The sequence below is a fragment of the Octopus bimaculoides genome, chromosome 12, assembly GCF_001194135.2.
Source record: "Octopus bimaculoides isolate UCB-OBI-ISO-001 chromosome 12, ASM119413v2, whole genome shotgun sequence".
Classification (NCBI taxonomy): Eukaryota; Metazoa; Mollusca; class Cephalopoda; order Octopoda; family Octopodidae; genus Octopus; species Octopus bimaculoides.
Window position 1 is genome coordinate 8,586,253 of NC_068992.1, and position 20,805 is coordinate 8,607,057.

Below are 20,805 nucleotides of genomic sequence, written 5' to 3' on the forward strand. Positions count from 1 at the left end.
TACATAACTTCACATACACACAGTGACAGAGGTAGTATTAGTACCAAGAGGTAATATTTATCCCCCCTTAAATGTAGACGTTCTATAAAACTATAGTTTGTTCCAACAGAACATCCACATTTAAGTGGGGGATAAATATTACCTATATATATATATATATATATATATATATATATATATATATGCATGTACTTTCATATATATACAAACACATGTATATGATGGTTAAAACTTGATTTCAAGTAATGCCATTGCTTGGTTATTCTCTGTAAACATGTATGACATGGATGTAGCTTTTCAATTCTGCTTGGAGCCTGATGTGACAATGATGGGTGGCTCTTCCAACAGGTGTTCAGAGAGCTTACCACCCAAGCTGGCACATGCCTTCATTCCATTATAGAAGTTTCTAGTCTGTGTTTTGCCTTCCTCAGTTACAACCAGTTGCAGTACATAACACATAATAGAAATGTTAAAAAAAAATCAAGCAATGCTTGTGCCTGAAGCTTTTTAAAGTGAGAAAAGGTACATACATACATCATACCTAAATACATACATATACATAAATAAAAACACATTTATGTACACCCACATGTTTGTATCAAATACTGTCAGACTCCATGTATAACAAACTATGTTGAAAACTGCCATCAACTGAGATTATCCAAACAATTAACAGACAAGAACTCCCTGTGACCTCTCAAATCTAAAAACAATGAGTAAGTTGGAAAGTTAACTCAAAGAAGACTAGTCGAACACAATTTTTGGAGAATACAGACAATGTAGATTGGAGTGAACCTGGTCTTTAAAGACAATGAGTGAAAGCAACAGATGTGTTTCGGGCTTATGAGATCTCAACAGCAAAGCGAATTCTACTCAGTTAACAAGGTTTTGATTTATATATATAAATAATGGTACAAGACTGAGTATTACCATTTTGGTTGATAACTGATGAAAAATTAGGGACTCTCTGTGTCTGTCCCCCATCCAGTTGTACACTCAGTAAATGTATATGTTTTCTTTATGTCGTTTATTTACAAGCTAATGCCTTGTGAGCGAATTTGTTAAACAGAAATTGTGTGGTGGTGCATATCTTTGTTTTTGTCCCACCTCCATATGACAACTGATATTGGTTTATTTACTTTCCACTAACTTAGCAATTTGGCAAATAAGACCAACAGAATAAGTACCAAACTTTAAGAATGGTACTGCAATAGATTTATCAAAACCCTTCAAGGTGGTGGCCCAGCATGGCTACAGTCCAATGACTGAAAAAAGATAAAAAAGATATAGAAACAAAGGGAATATAATTTTCAGTTCGTTATATTACACACATGTGTGCATTTATATATAAGGATATGTACCATATATTTAGTATACTAATACTCCCAAGCTACTTACATCTCAGTCATATTGTTAATATTTGTTATCAGTATCACTACATTCTATCTCCATATTTATATAAATTGATCAGGCTTAGTCTTGCCATCTGGGTAGAATATACTTCACTGAGGAGGTCGAACAAGACCGAAACATGTCTGTTTTCACAAGTTAGCTTTCAAGATCAGATCTTCTCCAATGTGCATGTTTATGGTGTTGAAAAATTATTGCTGTTGTCTCCCTTCTTCTTAAGATATTTTTTTTAAATACTCCCAGACGAGGATTCTTGTCTAGTAATTGCATGGCTAATCACATATATTTAGCTTTATATGGTTTTACACAATCAGAATTATAATTAAACTAACTTCAGTCAAAATAATTACCAATCAGTGTGCAAACTAAAACAATCGATTATAAAATGATAGTAAAAGATTACTGTTTGTCATTCATAAAATATGTAATTTTTATTATATATTTCTAATCTATTTCCAAAATGTGGTTGGGACTTTTTCTCCCTTAACGAGTATTTTAAAGAGCTTTGTAGCAATTATTTTGTAGAGGAAGTTAAAGTCAATTATTTTGCCTCTATAAGAGATAAAAGACGATATTACTTATTCATTTTATTTTATTTTTATTCGTTGGGAGAAATATATATATTTTTAATTGTTATCATTAAATATTTGCTATAACAAAATATGAGTGGGTTTCTTGCGAATATAATGATTGATATCTACGAGGCCAAAATTATCAGACAATATTATTTGCGAATTAGGAGAGTGGCATTTTTATGTTCCAGAAAAATAAATAGAAATAAAGTTTCTCATACCCAAACATCTTTCACAAAATATTTAAAATAATAATAACAAAAACAATTTGGCATTAATTATAAATTATTTCGTTTGTTATTTGTGCTGTTATTTCTTTACTTAAAGGTAGATAACTTTTGTGAGCTTAAGTCAAAAGTGGGCGTTTCCTTTCCCTGACAAAATCTTCAAAATAAAAATTGTAAAACTATCTTGCTAAGTAAGCCAAGAGAAGTTTCTCTATAAATAATGGAATAGCTGGTATTTTACAGGCTTACTAATTCATAAATTTGCTCGGTTAAAAGAAAGTTTTTTCCCCTTTTTTTTTCATGATATAAATTGAACAATTTAAAATAAGCTTTTGGTAGCACAGTATTTGCGTTTTAAAACTCATTCTAACCTAGAAATATACTAAGTAGAACTAACAAAGCCTTTTGTAATGCTTGACATTAAATATGTTCAAACAAAAACAAAAACAAAAAAAAAAACGAAAAACATAAAACTTCACTAACTTATAAATTTTAAGTTGAAAATTTTATAAATATAATGATGTGTTTTGTTCCGAAATATGTTAGCAGATATAAGATACAAAAATGTTTCAATAATTTAATGTCGAAGAGCACCAAAACATAGTCACTCAGTGGAATTACTATCCATTTTTCATTGGTCAGCATTTCAACCAAGCTCTTCTTCAGCTTGGCTGAATTCACTATCGTCTATAATAGTGGAAAGACGCAACTCTTTGGCATCAACAGCATTTAACACCTGCATGTTGACCAACCGTTGCTCAATATCACGGGTTAGCTTGCCAGTTGAATAATCTGACTGCAATTGTTTTAATTGATCTTTTGTCATACAAATATTCATTACAACTAACGTGTCTCTTCGAAGCGCACTCATAACAAGTGTTCCTCGATCTTGTTCGAAATATTTTATTAGGTTTGTATAGTGTGAGTTTCCAGCACTATCAAAGAGGACATAAAACCTGTGAGCCTTCTCATCCAAAACCTCTCCGTCGCCACGCCATTCTTCTGCCAATTCAACTTTCCTAGATATCGATCTCCCTTGCTCCAGTGACATGAACATACCTTGTTTAGCAGGGGAAGGCCCAGGGAACATACTGTTTTTGCTTGAGGCAATACTATTCGAATCTCTCCTGTAGCCTTGAATCAAAACGGAATTACCAGAGTGTCGACTTTTTAAAGATTCAGGAGAGGAATAATGACTTTCATTCAAGGAATTTTTGTAATGAACAATATCAGTAATATTAGGATTCTCATTTCTGTGACTTTTGCTAGACTTTCTGTTCAGATAATATTTGCCATTTAGCGATGCCCTTTCCTCATGCCACTTAATGCGAGTAGATGGAGAGCTGGTCACTACATTGGTATATCGTGAAATGTCTGGAGGAGTAACTTGCTGTGTCCGATCTCGACGATTTGGAACATTATGCTTCTTTTGTTTGGGGTCTTTTTTACGACGGAATAGGCTTGGGAAGCAGATGCACCAGCATCTCTTCGGTTTGATGATATCGTCATCATCTTCATGACTGTAAGCATACTCTTTGATGAGATGTGGTTGAATATTTGCTCCCTCCTCAGGCGACTCTAATAATGTCATATTCTCATAAGAACAGTGACGTCGTCGACTTGGAGAGAAGCTGATTTCGACACTGTGTGTTCCTGTGCTGCTACTAAGGTCTTCAACACTCACTCTATCCAAGAGTTCCATTTTTGGAACAAGTGCCTTAACAGCTTCCACCTGGATGCGTATAGCCACTTGACCTAGAATTGAAAACAAAGATAAATATTACAAATTTAAAAAAAAATTAATTAATGTCTTCAAAAGCATAATTACATTTAAAACAAGGACATAAAACTGATTTCCAACACATAAAAGTTATTTTATTTTCACAATACATATACACACACACACACACACAACATTTATAAATGGGTAGATTTGTGGTTAGATTTCACAACTGATGACCTCACAGAAAAGATGTTGAACCATCAAAAATGAGTTGTGTAATATTGCACAGTAGACACATCCAACCTAATGTTGATATTAAATTAAATAGTTGAAAATAAAAACAACCTTTTAGAACTGAATAAGTAAGAAATATAAATCCCATATATATTACTGCTGTCAAAATAGTGACCATATTAGACTGCAATAGTGACCATATATTTTAGGACTTTCACATTGTATATTAGTATATACAACTTTCATATCCACCGAAATAAGTATTGCAGAGAAACAGAAAATATCAATTCTATTTTTTGGTGGATAATTAATATCATTATAGCAATGACCATGAAATTTAATTACACAGTCAAATGTTTAATGTTTGTTTCTTATAACTTCATATAATTGCATAATTTCTAAAAAAAGAAATTAAATTCTAGTATTCTGAACTGAAAACTTAGTGGCAATTTAGTTTTAGCATATTTAAATAAGCAACAAAGGAAAAAGTCACAGAAAAAGTTCAATAAATGACATTAGATAAAATATTTTAATCAATATCTTCAATATTTTTTTTCACTTGCATGTGAAAATATAATCTGTGTACAGGTTATGTATAACCAGTGAGTAAGTGATTTAAGCTAATACTTGTTTATTTGTATTATTTATTATTTATGATGTATAAATGAAATGTAACATTTTCCCTCTGTCCAAAATTGTGACTTTTTCCCCAGTGTGACTTCATTTCTGTTCACTATTCATTCAGGTCAGCGTGTTATTATAAGTTTCAATTTAATTTCGGTCACACAAACTTAGTGACACTAACAGGTTGCATACTAAGCCAGATGTTACATCTTAGTTTAATATTCAATAAACAATGATAATCAATAAAAAAAAAAAAATACAGATTTTACATTGTTGTTTATCAATATTATTTTATACAGTTTGGAAAAATTGATTTCTTTTATTAACAAAGCTTACAAGTAATGAATTAAAACTAAACCTGACAACTAAAACTTGGCTGTTTAGGTAAAACACCTACCAACTTAATTTTTTTTTTTATAATGGTAATATGGAATAAACCAATTATGTACTGACAACGACCATGCTCAAAAGGTGTTTTTTATGTGCCACCTGCATGGGAGCCAGTCAGGCAGCACTAGCAACGACCATGCTCGAACGTTGTTTTTCACATGCCACCAGCACATGTGCCAGTAAGGCGATGCTGGCAACGATCACGCTCGAATGTGCTTTTTACGTACCACCAGCACAAGAGCCAGTCAGTGGCCTGGCAACAATCATGCTCGGACGGTGCTTTTAACATTCCAGTGGCACAAGTGCCAATCAGGTGGTACTGTCATTAATCAATTATTGAAGTCCATTTCAACTGTCATTCAGTGGGTCCATTTCATTTTAAAGATGATTTGTGGGAGTTTGAGCTGCTATTTCTAGCAAGTTGAAAGATCATGTGGTGGCTCATTGGCTTGGGCTGTTTCTGTATAAATCAATGGTGTTACCCAATACTGGTTACTATACATAACATTAAACAATGGGTTTCATTGTTATAATATCAGGAGAATCAGTGCAGATTTATTAGCAGATAATTTCCAACAGTACTGCCTGATTGGCACTTGTGCCATTGGAACGCCCGGTCTGGGAATTGAAACCGCGATCCTATGACCGCGAGTCTGCTACCCTAACCACTGGGCCATTGTGCCTCCACTGTGTGTAGATAAACCACATGTAACAACAAAAGTAGAGCAGAATATCACTGGAAACATGGAAGTAAATGTATTAAATATACTAAACATGTATTAAACTTGCCACAGCTGACAAACAAATCACTGTCAAGGAACTGAAGAGTTCTGAATGTAAGTGTTCCATGCTCATGTCATTTAGTGTGTGTGTGTGTGTGTGTGTGTGTGTGTGTGCATGCGTGAAAGGTCTCTGTCAAGATTCTACACTAGGCTATTTTATTTACAATCAAGAAATCTGATAAACAAGAACCAAGGACATCGTATAGATTAATGATGTCAACAATAAAATGAGCAATGAAGGCCATGGAAAAAAGGCACTGTACAGCCTTGATATAATCACCTTCATCAAATAAGTCAGAAAAACAACTGACACCAGCCAGCATGCAATGGATATATCATTTTGAGCTGATTTTTTGCTTACAAGCACTGTTAATAGTCAATGTTAGTAGTCAGCCAAAGCAGATAAAAAGACAGTGATTATTTCATGCTGTAAAAGTCAGTTATTGTTTTGTGGATAACTAACATCATTAAGGGAATGACTATGAAATTTAATTTCGCAGCGAAAGTGTTAAAAATTATAGTTTAGATATATAATAAAAATGATTCGAATAAAATATTTCTTTTCTCTTGATAAATTTAGACACAACTTTCTAACTTTCTGGCAAGAAATTTAGGACTTTATGTTTTAAAATGAGTGAATATTGTTTGTAGACAAGTTTAGTTTAAGCAACTAGAATTTGTTTAAATGAAATTGTCATGAAACACAATTCAGTTCAGTAGGGCAAATCTGATATCTTAATCTAAATAATAATCTCTAATTATTATGACTAAATTAAGATAATTATCTTTGTTTTTTGGTTTTCATAACTTGTATTTGTGTCAAAGTCTGTTTTTTTAATTAAAAATGTGAACTTGTGTAGTGAAATATAAGAGCATTTCTCTTGATAGACATGAGATCATATTTTGCTAATGTAATGAAAGGCAGAAGTCTGGATTATGCACTCAATCTTTACTTTTATTCTTTTTATTATTTACCCCCCTCTCCCTTCTTTAATTTTTATATTTTTAACATTTAAGAATCGGAATCTTTAAGAATTATTTTCAAAATTTCTTCTTTTATTTCATGGTTATTTTCAATAGTCAGCTCACAAATGGAAATATTGGACAATTTAACTCCTAGCAGTGTTGTACAATTTTTCAGACACCTCTCGTATATATATATATATATATATATATATGTACATATACCTGGATGTTAATCTGAACCTTGTTACTAGCCTATACAGTATGTATTATAAACCCAACAATAATTTAAAATATATCAACTTTCATAGTAACCATCCTGAAGCGATCACAAGAACTTTGGTTGATAATATTTTGAGATGGGTTTCTTATTTATTCTCTAATGAGGAAATCTTTAATAATATTGTTGAATAGACATAATGATGCCCTTAAAAAAAGCAGGGATACTGGAATAGAATTGCATATTGTAATAAGAATGGGAACTCCAATAAATCTTATTATAGTAATGGAAAATTGGTTGACAATGAAGTGAGTGGATCTAATAGTAGAAATGAATCCAATTGTATATTGGATTATACAATTGGATTATATAAAAGTAGTATATATGAATGATCGTATATTTGTATATATATATGTATTTGTATAAATGGCTATATGTTGTTTGTATTTATATCTGATGCTATATATATGTCGTTATGCATATGTATGTGTGTGTACAAGTATGTGTATGTATGTCTCTATATTTATATGTATATTTGTTGAACTTTGTTTTATAAGTTAAACCATATACTTAATATACTTATATATATATAAATCACAGATTTCAACATGTTACACCTTCATCAGCAGAGACTACATTGTCCAATGTATACTGCATTTTTTTCAGGTGGAAGAGTGAGTTGTGTGAAGTGCACATGAACTTTAATGGAGAGCCAGTAGCTGACCAGAGATGAAACACAATTGATTCTATGGATGAAACATAGCCTTTGGAATAAGGCGTTAGGTATTTACAATACTAAAAATCTGAAAGAAATTCATACAACCATGATGCTAGTCTACTGATAGAGAACAGGAATAGAGACATTTGCTGAGTAGCAGCATGGCAAGTTTTAACCTTAAACTTCTCTCTCTCTTTCTCTTTCTATGTAATCAATTAATCAATAGAAATCTGTAAAATACTAATAGCAGGATATTGGAGGGAAAGAAATCTTGGATTATGTGAAACATGCCATGAGTCAGTTGAAGTAGGATATAGAAGATGAAGAAGAAGGATAAAGAAGAAGGATAAAGAAGACGAGTGCTTTGAAGTTAGTGGCTTACCTTTATATCGGTCTCTTTGCAAATAACCTGAAAATTATAAAAGGAAGTGAAAAACGGTTTGATACAACAATTCAGAGAAAATATTCTAACAAGATTTTCTAAGTGCTCAACAATTGTTGTCAATGTTATGACCAGTCAGTGCCTATGGTTAATTTCTCAATTGGAAGAAGTTTTACTGGTTGCTTGATCTACAAGAAATAGCAGCTAAATCACTCTCAAATCTCATCTTATCATCTTCAGAAAAGAAAGAGTATATTAACTAATGTAATCTTAGATAATCCTTTTGATACCAATCTGCCAGGTTCAGTCCCACTGCAAGGCACCTTGGGCAAGTGTCTTCTACTATAGCCTCGGGCCGACCAAAGCCTTGTGAGTGGATTTGGTAGACGGAAACTGAAAGAAGCCCGTCGTATATATGTATATATATGTGTGTGTGTGTGTGTATGTGTTTGTGTGTCTGTATGTGTCCCCCTAGCATTGCTTGACAACCGATGCTGATGTGTTTATGTCCCCGTAACTTAGCGGTTCGGCAAAAAAAGACTGATAGAATAAGTACTAGGCTTACAAAGAATAAGTCCTGGGGTCGATTTGCTCGACTAAAGGCGGTGCTCCAGCATGGCCGCAGTCAAATGACTGAAACAAGTAAAAGAGTAAAATAAATAAATGTAAGAAAGGTATCCCGTTTACCTGTACCATGGACGGGTTTAATTCTTTTGGTGTAGTCTAGAGAGCTTGCTAAGTCAAGCTGCCCGGATTGTCGTAGAGCATTAATAAAGAGGGCCATCGCATTGCTACTGTGAAGGCCCTCCAAGTGCTGCAGCAGAGCTTGGTTCCGCAGAGGCATATCTTTTTCTTCGTTAATATCATTGTAGGTTTCTTTACTGATGACACCATGCTGGAGCAGGTAATCAAACACTGGCTCAGAGTCAAGGTTTTCTATAAGATCTTCGCGATTACTGAGCTTTTCAGCCACCATAGCCTTTCATCACCTACATTTTAGAAAGAAGAAAAGAAAAAAAAAAACAAAAACAAAAAAGCAAAAAAAAAAAAAAAAAAAAAAAAAAAAAAAAAAAAAAAAAAAAAAAGAAAACATGCGGATAAGATTACTGAATTGTCTGGCATACAAATCAACATAGTATGTCATATAAATATTGAAATGTCATCATTATCTTCCCAAATCCTGCTGCCTTTGACATGGAATTTTTGGCCCTACCATTTCTGGCTGTAAATTTTGGTTTGAATAATTTGACTTGGATATCAGAAGAACTAGTATAATTCTTCTGACTATTAATCTCAACTTCAGAAATGGAAAAATGTTCAATACATACATTAACGCTATATTTTTTCTATTGTAAATTTATTAACAGCTTAGGTGTCATATAGGAATATAAATCACTGGTAATTTATTTTGTGAAGCTCAGAATGATGATTGAGAAAGTTGACTTCAGCAGAGTTTGAATTCAGAATGTAACGTACCATAAACTAAATACTCTTAGCCAATGCTCTAATGATTCTGCCAATTAGCTGGCAGAATTAGTAGAAGACCTAGCAAAATATATTCTGGTATTTGGTTACTTATCTTTATATTCTGAGTTTAAATCTCATCCATGTCCCTTCACCTTTCATTATTTCAAGGTTGAAAGGTACCAGGTTCAAAGTAATCAGCTGAAACTATTGTGGCAGTAACCCAGCATGGCCACAGTCTAATGACTAAAACCGATAATAGAGGATATGATAGAACTTGACTGGACTCAAGCTATGATTCTGTATTTCCAAATTAGTTTCAAAATATTTAGTAATTAGTTTAGAAATAAAGATTCCTAGCCTACATCTAGAATGGTACTACATACATATGCAAGAATAAGACATCTGATGGCAATCAGACATTAAAGAAACAGACCAAAACATAAAATAGATGTAAATATTGAAAAATATCTAATCTCTGAAGAAGAGGTTAACTGTCCCAAACATCATAATCTTATTAACTACTAATCAGAGACATCTCCTTGAAAGCTTTTGTAAAAGGGTTTTAATCTAAAATATCAGGAGTAATTAGATATTTCTAAATTAACATTTCAGTATCTTTGTCATTGTTATTTTTTATATTTAATGTTCTATCTGTATTGCTTTCTTTGATAACACACTTTCTACATATTCCACAATGTTTCAATCAAACTGCAATACTCTTCAATTTACAACATGTAATATTTTAAAAGAATTAAAAAATGATGGATACTTTTATATTATAAGAATGTATGATCTTTGACCCTTTAGCATTCAGATTCCTCTGTCAAATCTAATGCTAATTTACTCACATTATTTTGATTTTATACCTGTCTTGTAGCCTTGAAGTTTTGATGATGAGACTGTATTTTTAGGGCTAGCATGAGAGGCCAGATCAGGCCAGTTTGAACAAAAAACAGAACATTTGGGCTGGATATGGCCAGTTTAAATGCTAAAGGGTTAGGAAAACATTTCTTTAGATCATACTTTGCATATTGGAAAATATGTTAGATCATTAATTCATCAGAGTTACAAGAAATGAGACACTCATTACTGAATTTCTTCACTCAATATGTATTCTCACAGAAATATAGATTGGAGAATCTCTTCATGAGTATTTAGATTTTCTATAGCATTCACCCAGTTCACATAACATACATTTTACTCTGGTTTTTCTATCACGATCATTCAGCACTTACTTCACCTGTTTCACCCTCATTTCTCTAGCAATCAAATAGGTTTAAATATCTGTTTCAATCTAGGTTCTGTAGTATTAATTCAGGCTTTAACTTGCCTGCTTCATTGTATTTAATACTGTATTAAACAGATGAGAAAAAAAATTACTGCCAAGATATGAGACAAGTTTATTAAAGGTAGCTTTCACATAATAAAAATCAAGTAATTAATATGAAAACTAAATAAATTGAGCCATAGCTACACATCTGCTAGAGGAATATAAAAACAGACAATAGTCTGCAGAGACAGATCAATAGATGTAAACTTCACAACTACAACCATGATCCTGACATAGAAATGCTGTAATCATTGAAGAGTATGTTTATTGAACACGCTGGCATGAATCAGCCAACTAGATTGTAGCAAGGCTACAAAATGTGAAAATGATGTAAAGCTTCCAAAGAAATGTATGGCTTAGTTAGCAGAAGGGCAAACATCCATAAGCTAGAGGGGGACCTCTAAAATGGTAGGAGTTAGAAATAGATAAATAAATAAATAAAATAAAACAACTCGTGATTCTTCTCAGAATGGAAATGTGGTCCAAATGCTTGCAACAAAGTGGACCCTACTAAAGGCATCTAAGGGTAAGGGGTAAAGTTAACTACAAGAACAAGAACAAGCCATCTGACTGGCTTTCACAGTTTCTCTCTATCTAATTTTACTCACAAAGTCTGTATCAATCTGAGGCTTATGATTGAAAAACACTAGCCCAAGATGCAGCATAATAGGATTGAACTAGGAACCATAGGATTGTGAAGTGAATGCCTTAATCACATGACAATACTTGCAGTGAAAATGTTTCCTAACATGGATTAGTATTAAATGTCTAATGGCTTAGGCTGTTACCGTTATCAGAGTAGCCCTTATCAGTTCTGCTAAAACAGATTTATGGGCCAGAAATAAATTGGTTAAGCATTTGTGGCTAATCCACAGTTCTTGCACCAATCTATTCTGGGCACATTCTGTAGTGTTCAAAATATAGAAGTCACAGCAGACAAATATCCATAAATATGTATATGGAGCGAAAAAAAACAATATGTTTAATAAGCATTTATTTAGCCTTCTGTTATGATATTAAGTTCTATGGTTAAACAGGAGGGTTTTTCATCCAATCTGCTTTTATAAGATTGATGATTTTGATAGTAGCCCCAGGGAAATGGACAAGTGGAACTTATTCCAATGTGAGAGTCTCATAAGTTTCCATGAGATTACCTGGAAGCAATTGGAAGCTCTATATGGAGTTTGCAATCAATATTTTGCTATTACTTTGGTGGGTGGATTCAATGGAATGACAGTATTTAACAGATGACTGGTGATATATGAGTACATTTATTCACACAACAAAATTTCAAATGTTATTTTTCAAATTTACCTTGAAAGGAAATATCAGTGACCTCCAACAAAATCACACTCAGTTTATTCACTGTTGATTGTGGAATTTTGTTGATTCTGTCTTTTCAAGGAACATTGGTGCAGAACCTACAATAAAAAAATTTGACACAAATATAACCACTGCTTATATAAATAAAAACACTTCACTGAAGTAATACAGAAATATTGTTTTTAAACAATTGGTCAAGTCATTAATTTTGTTTCGTGTTTTTTTTTTTATCACCTCGATTTGTGATTCACACGCTCTCTAAGAAAGTAGGCCAATATACTAAAGATTAGTTTAAGCTGAGACATGATCAGAAGTCAACAAGAGGATGACCAAATGTTGGAAAGGGTCATTAAGTTTGTTAAAATAAAACCTACTTTAATTCACTGATGCTACGTGGTTGAACAGACTTCCTGTAACATCATCTTTATTTTTATCATTGTTAAAAATTAACTCATGGTTCTTGTTCACTGACTCACATGTCATATTAATCATTCTACTCTTGTTCTTGTTCAGTCCCAGGTCAGCCCTGATTAAGTAGGCCCATGATTAAGACATTCCAGCCGTGACAGTATTTATGACTACACTATCCAATGTGTCCCTCCATTTTTAAGATGGTAGAGAAAAATCTGCTATTTCTAGCAAACTGAGTGACCACTTAAAGACTCCCTTGACTCACCTACGTAAATTCTCAGCCTCTCACTCAGTTTTTGTAATGTCCTTGTGTATATGTACAGTACAATAACTCCCTGTGTAAACACATTCAATTGAGCACACCTCTGGTATTCAAAACAGCAGCACAAGCAAATAATAAGAATAATAAGAATAATGATGATGATGATGATGATGATAATTTGAAAAGAAAACTTTCAGCAGTTTACGTGAGGTCTTATATTGAAAGTTATGTTATGTCATTATCAAGGAGTGTACCCAGTCCAACTATTTATTCATAGCTGACCTATTTGTTATCACATAGAAGTACTCTAAAATACACGAGTGACCTGGTCAACAGAACAACAAAGAAAAAACAAGGCAATTAAATAATCAATAAAACAATTAAAAATATACATGAAAAAACTATGTTATATGAATAGTTCTATTCTTGAATTACATACTACATTGAAATAATTAACATATATTGGAGCCAATGAGGAGGGAACTCCCTACGTGGTTGCTCAATCTGCTAGAAATAGTAACCAAATTTCCTTCACATTTCACAATAACATCTTAAAGATGGAAAACACATTGAATAATATAGTCTGGGGTGCATTAAATTGAAGAATAAATGGTAACAACTGAAATGCTTTTGAATCTGAGGGCTACAAGATCCAGACTGGCATGGGGTTAAGCAACAACCTTACATATATGCAGAGCTATATTTGATGTAGCCTTGAACTTATGGTCAATAAATATCTACAGTACAATTAATAAATGTCAAAAAGTAAAAAAAAAAAATTTTAAAAAGTGGAGCCAACACTCAAACCAGCTTTTAGTATTTTATATGTGAACGAAAAGAAATTATTCTAACTGTAATGGCAACTAAAACAAATAAGCTTTCAGACACTATGTATTATGAATGGAAAGAGCTTCTGGAAAATGACAAAGTTGTCCTTCAACTTATTTTTCTCTGTATCCTACAAATAAGTGTTTTCTTAAGATGTACTTCTACTCACTTTGTCAAGTCACTGGTGAATGCTACTGGTAAAATGTAATCCAGTACAATGTGCTGTGTAGTTGGGTCATAAGAGACCAAACCAGAACTACCACCAGTCTAGTCTGGTGAGAAAGGTCGGACCAGAAAATTTGATAAACATTGAAATGGACTACATAAGTATGCTGTCAGGACAACCCTTGATCTGAGAACTGCAGAAAACAACTAAAGAAGAGCTAAGCTATCAAGAGACCGTTATACTTTACATTCACTGATCTAAAGAAGAACTTTGGTAAAGCCTTTTGCTGTGCAGTCAGGTGAGTGTGGAGAAAAGTAAGTAGAGATGTAAAGAATTTAGTCTACAAACAGGTGTTGACCATCATGTTATCCTCAGCTTTTTGCTATTTGGTTGTTGTTCTTGGGTCAGTAACACAAGAACTCAAGACTAAAAGTCTGTGGAGATTTTAGCCTTGAATTGCAGGAAATATTCATTTCAGACATGCAAGGATAATTAAAAGTTCAAAGGACTCAATGCCAACATAGCAAAACCAAAGTTTTAAGTAGTAAAAAAAACTCATGCTCCATTCAGGAGTGGCTGTGTGGTAAGTAGCTTGCTTACCAACCACATGGTTCTGGGTTCATTCCCACTGCGTGGCACCTTAGGCAAGTGTCTTCTACTATAGCCTCGGGCTGACCAAAGCCTTGTGAGTGGATTTGGTTGACGGAAACTGAAAGAAGCCCGTCGTATATATATGTATATATATATGTATGTATTTGTTTGTATGTCTGTGTTTGTCCCCCCCCCCCAACATGGCGAAGCTGTTCATATCTAGATTTAGCTAAAGAACTTTATTGAAGAATTTTTTGTATCCTTAGCAACAGATTTTTGCATTAAACCCTAACAAGACAGATGTCTCCAAACATCTTTCAGGTGAGATGGCAAGAAAGACTCGCAAACAAAGCTTTGTGGAAAGAGGCAAACCAGTAACCTATCGAAACCTAGATTGAGAGAGGAAATGGTAAGCCGCCTGATGGACAATCTAAAAGAGATGCAAGAGTAGCAATGGTGAAGATCCCTGAACTGAAGCTCTGGTTAGCAATTACACCTTGCCACAATGGCAACCCAACTGCCAAATACTGAGACTAATCGAGATGTCTTATTGGCATCTATACTCTGCATGGAGGACGAGGATGAAGACGATGATTAGATGTAGGTAGGTGGAAATGTACAAGACGGACACAAAAAGAAATTGTCAATGAAATTATATTTGCCTCTTATTGGATTTTTCTGATTTGGCAGGCACCACTTGTTTTCTTAACGAAACACTTTCAAACTTGGGAGACTGGTAGAATGTGTCATATAAAACATCTTTTACTCTTAGTGTTATTGAGAAAATTTTATCTTTTTAAAGCTATTTCGTGTTAAAATTGTCGTATTTCGGTAATTTATACCACTCACTGACGTCTATTGAGGTGAAAACAATTACTGCTATGGAATGTAAACAAGACGTTCTAGCGGTGTAATTGGATCTTTCCCCTTGAATAAAGTGCGTTTGTACTGGTTTTAGCTAACCCTAACCCTATCTCTAAAACTCGAACCCTAACCCTAACCCTCTTATTTGGAGAAAGAAAGCAAAAAAGTCTAGCAGAAGAGTGTAATAACTTTAAATGAAAATTACAAATTAAGGTTTCAAATTTCAAATTTTGCAAATTTCAGATTTGGTATAATAATGGTTTCAAATTTGAAAATAAATCGTCTTACAGTAAAAATGTAACAAACACATGTAAAGTTTGTCTTAGAAGCATATATTATATTTTCAACACGGACGCATGCACACCAAAACAAAACAAACGCAGCGAAGAAAAAGAGTAATCCAGTTAACAACAAATAAAATATGAATGGAATGGTTGACGACTATGGTAGAAATAATCAAAGGAATTTCTTAAAATAAGGTATGTCCGTGTGTCGATAATAGATGTTGAGTTGTAACGTTTGAGGGCAAAAGATGGTAAAGGTGAATTTCTTTGAAGAGAAATATCCAAGGAAAATCCGATTTCTATTTATCAAAATGAAAGGTGTGTGTGGAGGGAGAAAGAAAGAGAGGGGGAGAGAAGAAGAAGAAGAAGAAGAAGAAGAAGAAGAAGAAGAAGAAGAAGAAGAAGAAGAAGAAGAAGAAGAAGAAGAAGAAGAAGAAGAGAATAGAATAGATACATCGAAAGTGAAGTGCTTTTCTTTTTTTCTCCACTGAATGCTCTCGTTCTGTAAGATGTTCATTATTAAATACTTTCGTTCTGTTCTTCGAAATCATTCCAACGAATTTCAAGTTGATAACCAATAATATCAATCACTGTTACAGGAACGAAATGGTATTTCTAGAAACATGCATTGCGTATGCGGCGAAGTGAAAGGGGATGCAAAAATAATACAATTTATGTTGCTATGGATACTTGAAATAACTGTTCCCTCTAAACTGTGCGCGCGCGCCCTTTTTGCAATCGGTATGCAAAAAAAAGAAAAAAAAATATTAATGGGCATTCTTATATTATACATTCAGTGTGTACAGTTTTTATCACAGGATAACTTTTGCATAGCGTAAGATTTCTGTGAACATTGGGCTACTAAAAATTGGAGGAACATAACAATCTCTTGTGACAGATTAGTCGGAATTACTTGTATAAGAGCTATACAATAGTAGCCCGTATTTTATCGAAGGAAAGTTACTCTATATTGATGATAAACTGGGTGAAAACAGCGGTAAATATGTTGGATAAATCCTTAATTTTCAAACGAAAATGTTAAAATAGACAAGTATCACAGTATTATTATTTTTTTTTTTGAGCTCTAAATTTCACGAAATAATAATAAAAAACAACTTTCATTTTTTTTTTTCATGTGTCGATACTTAAGATCTGTCAACAAGTAAATTTAAACTTATTGACTGACCTATCGAAGTTCAAAGGTTATACTGGCTTTTACCTTGACCCTACGAACCAATTGAGCACCTCTACATGGTCACTTGATCAGCCAGTAAAAGTAGCCAAATTTCCCTAAAAGCTCATACTACACATCATAAAAAGGGAAAGAAAAAAAAACCTTAAATAATGTAAAATAAAAAAAAAACGAAACAAAAACAAACCCTGATTAATATTCTTACAAAGAGTATGCGCGAATAAAATACGGGTGCTAACAAGCAGGGATACAGCCACCACCCCCTTTTTTTTAGTATCGAACCATCAAGCTCAGTAGGATGACGGGCATTTGCCTAGTTCCCATCTACAAATTTCACTCGTACTTGCCCAAAATACCTCACAGTAGGATCGAACCGGTAACTACGTGATTCTGGAGGGGGGCTTCTTAATTACTGTAACTTCTGACTGCAGATACGACAAGGGCTAACTTAAAAGCTAAACCACAACCTCCGACATACACCCCAGTCAACGGAACTGAGATAGAAACGGCCCCCACTTCATAAGTGATCGTTAATGTCAAAGGGGTAGAGTTAGCGGGGCAAATATAAAATACGTCAGGTAAGGATATACTTTGTTCTTACAACAGAATTTAATATGGACCACCACTGGATGTATTATTTTCTAAAAACCAAGTTAAGTCCAACGTTGAAGAAGACAACTTGACGTTAAAGACATTGACTAAGGTATAAAATAAATCAGACAATTCTCAATTATTATTCCGAGGACGACTTAAACAGATACCAATCAAAGTACTGGGTCGATATATTTGACAGTACTTTCCTTTAAATTTTTTGGGTTTTGTACCCAGAACTATTAAAAGAAATTATTCTACAACGCAAGAACTCCACATCAAAAACACCACGTTCACCTTCTCCCAGAAAGCCACGGGGTTTACAGTGGTGAGAAGATCCATTAAAGATCTGGTGAACCTCTTGAATGATATATTGGAGGAGTACGAAATGGTAAGAAGGTGGATCGTAGCGATGGAGGAAGAATATAAAGAACATTCTGAATTATGCCCAGTCTTTCCCACCAGAACATCAACCCTCTGGAAGCTTCTCCCAGCTCATATTTTTCCTGCAAGTGTTGACCTACGTTAGTTTAAACGGAACATTAACAGTGTCAAACTTACCGGTGTCAGAATGCCTACAGAGGTCAACAGATATTGCCTCTTTCTCCAGACTCAGCAAAAGAATATTAATATTATTAATAATAAAATAACACTGACAGCGAAACTTTTATCGGCAGTTTACTAGCAGCTATATGAACAATGAAGCGTGTGTGGGCTACTACCAATACAATAGAATCGATACCCGAACCACTGACGTGCACATTCGGAAATAAATATGCCAAGCACCATAACACTTTCATTAGCGGGGAAGATGATCAGAGATGTGGGTGGGGACGAGACCCTGGTAGTTTCTTACTCATGTAGGGCCGGATTTCCCTATTTGTTTTCTTGTTTCTTTAAATCATATCTTTTTTTAACAATTATATTTGTATGATATTATAATTACTTGTAGAAATTATTTTGTGTAACTTTAAAATATTTAACACGTCTTCATATACTGTATGAAGTATCGGACCCTTTCTTTCCTCGTTTATATATAACTTTGTTGTACTTCACATATTTGTATTCCCGTTGTAACAAATCTATTCTATGTATGAATGGGTCCTTGTGACAAATAGAAGAAATCATCACCACCATGGCAGAATCGTTAGGGAGTTGGACAAAATGCCCAGCAGCATTTCTTGTTTTTTTTTGTTTTTTTTTCTGAGTTCAAATCCCACCGAGAGGTCAAAATTGCTTTTTATCCCCCCCCCCCCCGGGGGTCGATAACATAACGTACCAGTTTAATACTGGGTTGACGGTATTGACTAATCCCTTCTCTTCAAAATTGACGGTCTTGTACACAATCAGAAACAAGCATTGCAGTATTTCGCCGCGCTACGTCAAATTCCGCCGAGGTCGACTTTGCCTTTCATCCTTTCGGGGTCGATAAATTAATAGACTTAATCCCCTCCCCCAAGCTGCCCTCGTGGCAAAAATTATTATTCAAAATCCGCCGTGGTCGACTTTGCCTTTCATCCTTTCGGGGTTGATAGATTAAGTACCAGTGAAACACTGGGGTCGATGTAATCGACTATTCCCCTCCCCACAAATTTCAAGCCTTGTGCCTATAGTAGAAAGTATTATTATTATCATTATTATTATTATTATTATTATTATTATTATTATTATTATTATTATTATTATTATTATTATTATTATTATTATTATTATTATTATTATTATTATTATTATTATTATTAAGGCGGCGAGCTGGCAGAATTGTTAGCACACCAGGCGAAATGCTTAGCGGTATTTCGTCTGTCTTTATGCTCTGAGTTCAAATTCCGCCCAGGTCGACTTTGCCTTCAATTTTTTTCGTGGTCGATGAAATAAGTACCAGTTACGCACTGGAGTCGATGTAATCGACTAGTCTCCACCCCCCAAATGTCAGGCCTTGTGCCTATAATACAAAGGATTATAGTAAATACAATGGATTATAGTAGTATCTGGAGTGTGCCGGACAAAATGTTTTCATAGCATTTAGTTACGTCTTTTTAAATTCCGAGATCAAATTCACTGGTGGTGACGGAAATCGATTACTATAACTAAGTATCAATTAAGTATTGGATCGATAAATTGACTTCAGTTACCCCTTCCCCAAACATGGTGCTTACGCTAGAAACCATTGTTATAATTTCTAATTTTACAGCCAGAAAAAAACAAAACAAAACAAAAAAAAACCCTCAAAACATTAATAGACGAACAAACGGATAGGAAACACTGTGCACTCACCTTTCACATCAAACCTATAAATCTAACTGTAATTGCCAAAACACAAGTTACGCAAGACAAATTTAGGAAAAGTGACATCACCAATACATTGTGATTGACAAATGATAGTCACGCCTTCCAAGGGAGACAACACAATTGGGCAAAATGGACAAGTCGCGATCATACGATTGTATATCGAAGGAAAAAGGCAATACCACCTGTCTGTCTATCTGTCCCTGTCTCTAGGAGTGGATATAACTGATTTAATGGACTGCCTCCCCACCCCTCTTTTGTACAGAACGGTATTTTACTTTATCGGACCCTAATGAGCAAAACGGTAAAATCGACCTCAGCGGGGATTGAACGAGCAATACGATGGAACGTAAAAAAAGCATTTCGTCCGTAGGTTTACTTGTTCCCGTGTGTTTTTGTTTTTATTCAATAGTGGATGCTTGTCTTCGATAAGCAATTGTTTCTATTTACGAAGAGAATCAAGTATTTAATATCATGCCGCATCGAGCCGGTAGGATTTCATGGAGATTTAGTAGCTATTTTTAGTAGATTGAGTGACCACGTAGACATTTCATGAATGACTTGTAAAGAATTCTTATTGGCGATAATATTGTTGTTGTTTAGCTCTCCAGGAAAACCCTGACCAAATGCATCTAGCTGTGAGATTTCCAAATTAAGGGTATAATGTTGTTGTTGGCACTCCGTCGCTTACGACGTCGAGGGTTCCAGTTGATCCGATCAACGGAACAGCCAACTCGTGAAATTAACGTGCAAGTGGCTGAGCACTCCACAGACACGTGTACCCTTAACGTAGTTCTCGGGGATATTCAGCATGACACAGTGTGACAAGGCTGACCCTTTGAATTACAGGCACAACAGAAACAGGAAGTAAGAGTGAGAGAAAGTTGTGGTACAGCAGGGTTCGCCACCATCCCCTGCGGAGCCTCGTGGAGCTTTAGATGTTTTCGCTCAATAAACACTCACAA

The 20,805-nt window shown here is 34.2% G+C and overlaps 1 protein-coding gene across 7 annotated transcripts in view; it reads right to left on the bottom strand.

Annotated features, from left to right (window-relative positions):
- Nucleotides 1–1,984: 1,984 nt before the first annotated feature.
- Nucleotides 1,985–20,805, bottom strand: part of LOC106880179 (uncharacterized) — an 83,502-nt gene continuing 64,681 nt past the window's right edge. For 3 of the 7 annotated variants that reach the window (XM_014930027.2, XM_014930025.2, XM_014930026.2), the window contains 4 exons: nucleotides 12,357–12,463; nucleotides 8,933–9,234; nucleotides 8,246–8,272; nucleotides 1,985–3,964 (listed from right to left, as the gene is read on the bottom strand). In XM_014930027.2, coding sequence (XP_014785513.1) covers nucleotides 2,856–3,964; nucleotides 8,246–8,272; nucleotides 8,933–9,221 — 1,425 coding nt within the window. In that variant the 5' untranslated portion in view covers nucleotides 9,222–9,234; nucleotides 12,357–12,463 and the 3' untranslated portion in view covers nucleotides 1,985–2,855. Of the gene's footprint in view, nucleotides 3,965–8,245; nucleotides 8,273–8,932; nucleotides 9,235–12,356; nucleotides 12,464–15,775; nucleotides 15,798–16,225; nucleotides 16,423–18,115; nucleotides 18,250–19,828; nucleotides 19,924–20,805 lie in introns of those variants that run through there. The other 4 variants (XM_014930029.2, XM_052972089.1, XM_014930028.2 and 1 more) reach the window with 4 other exon arrangements.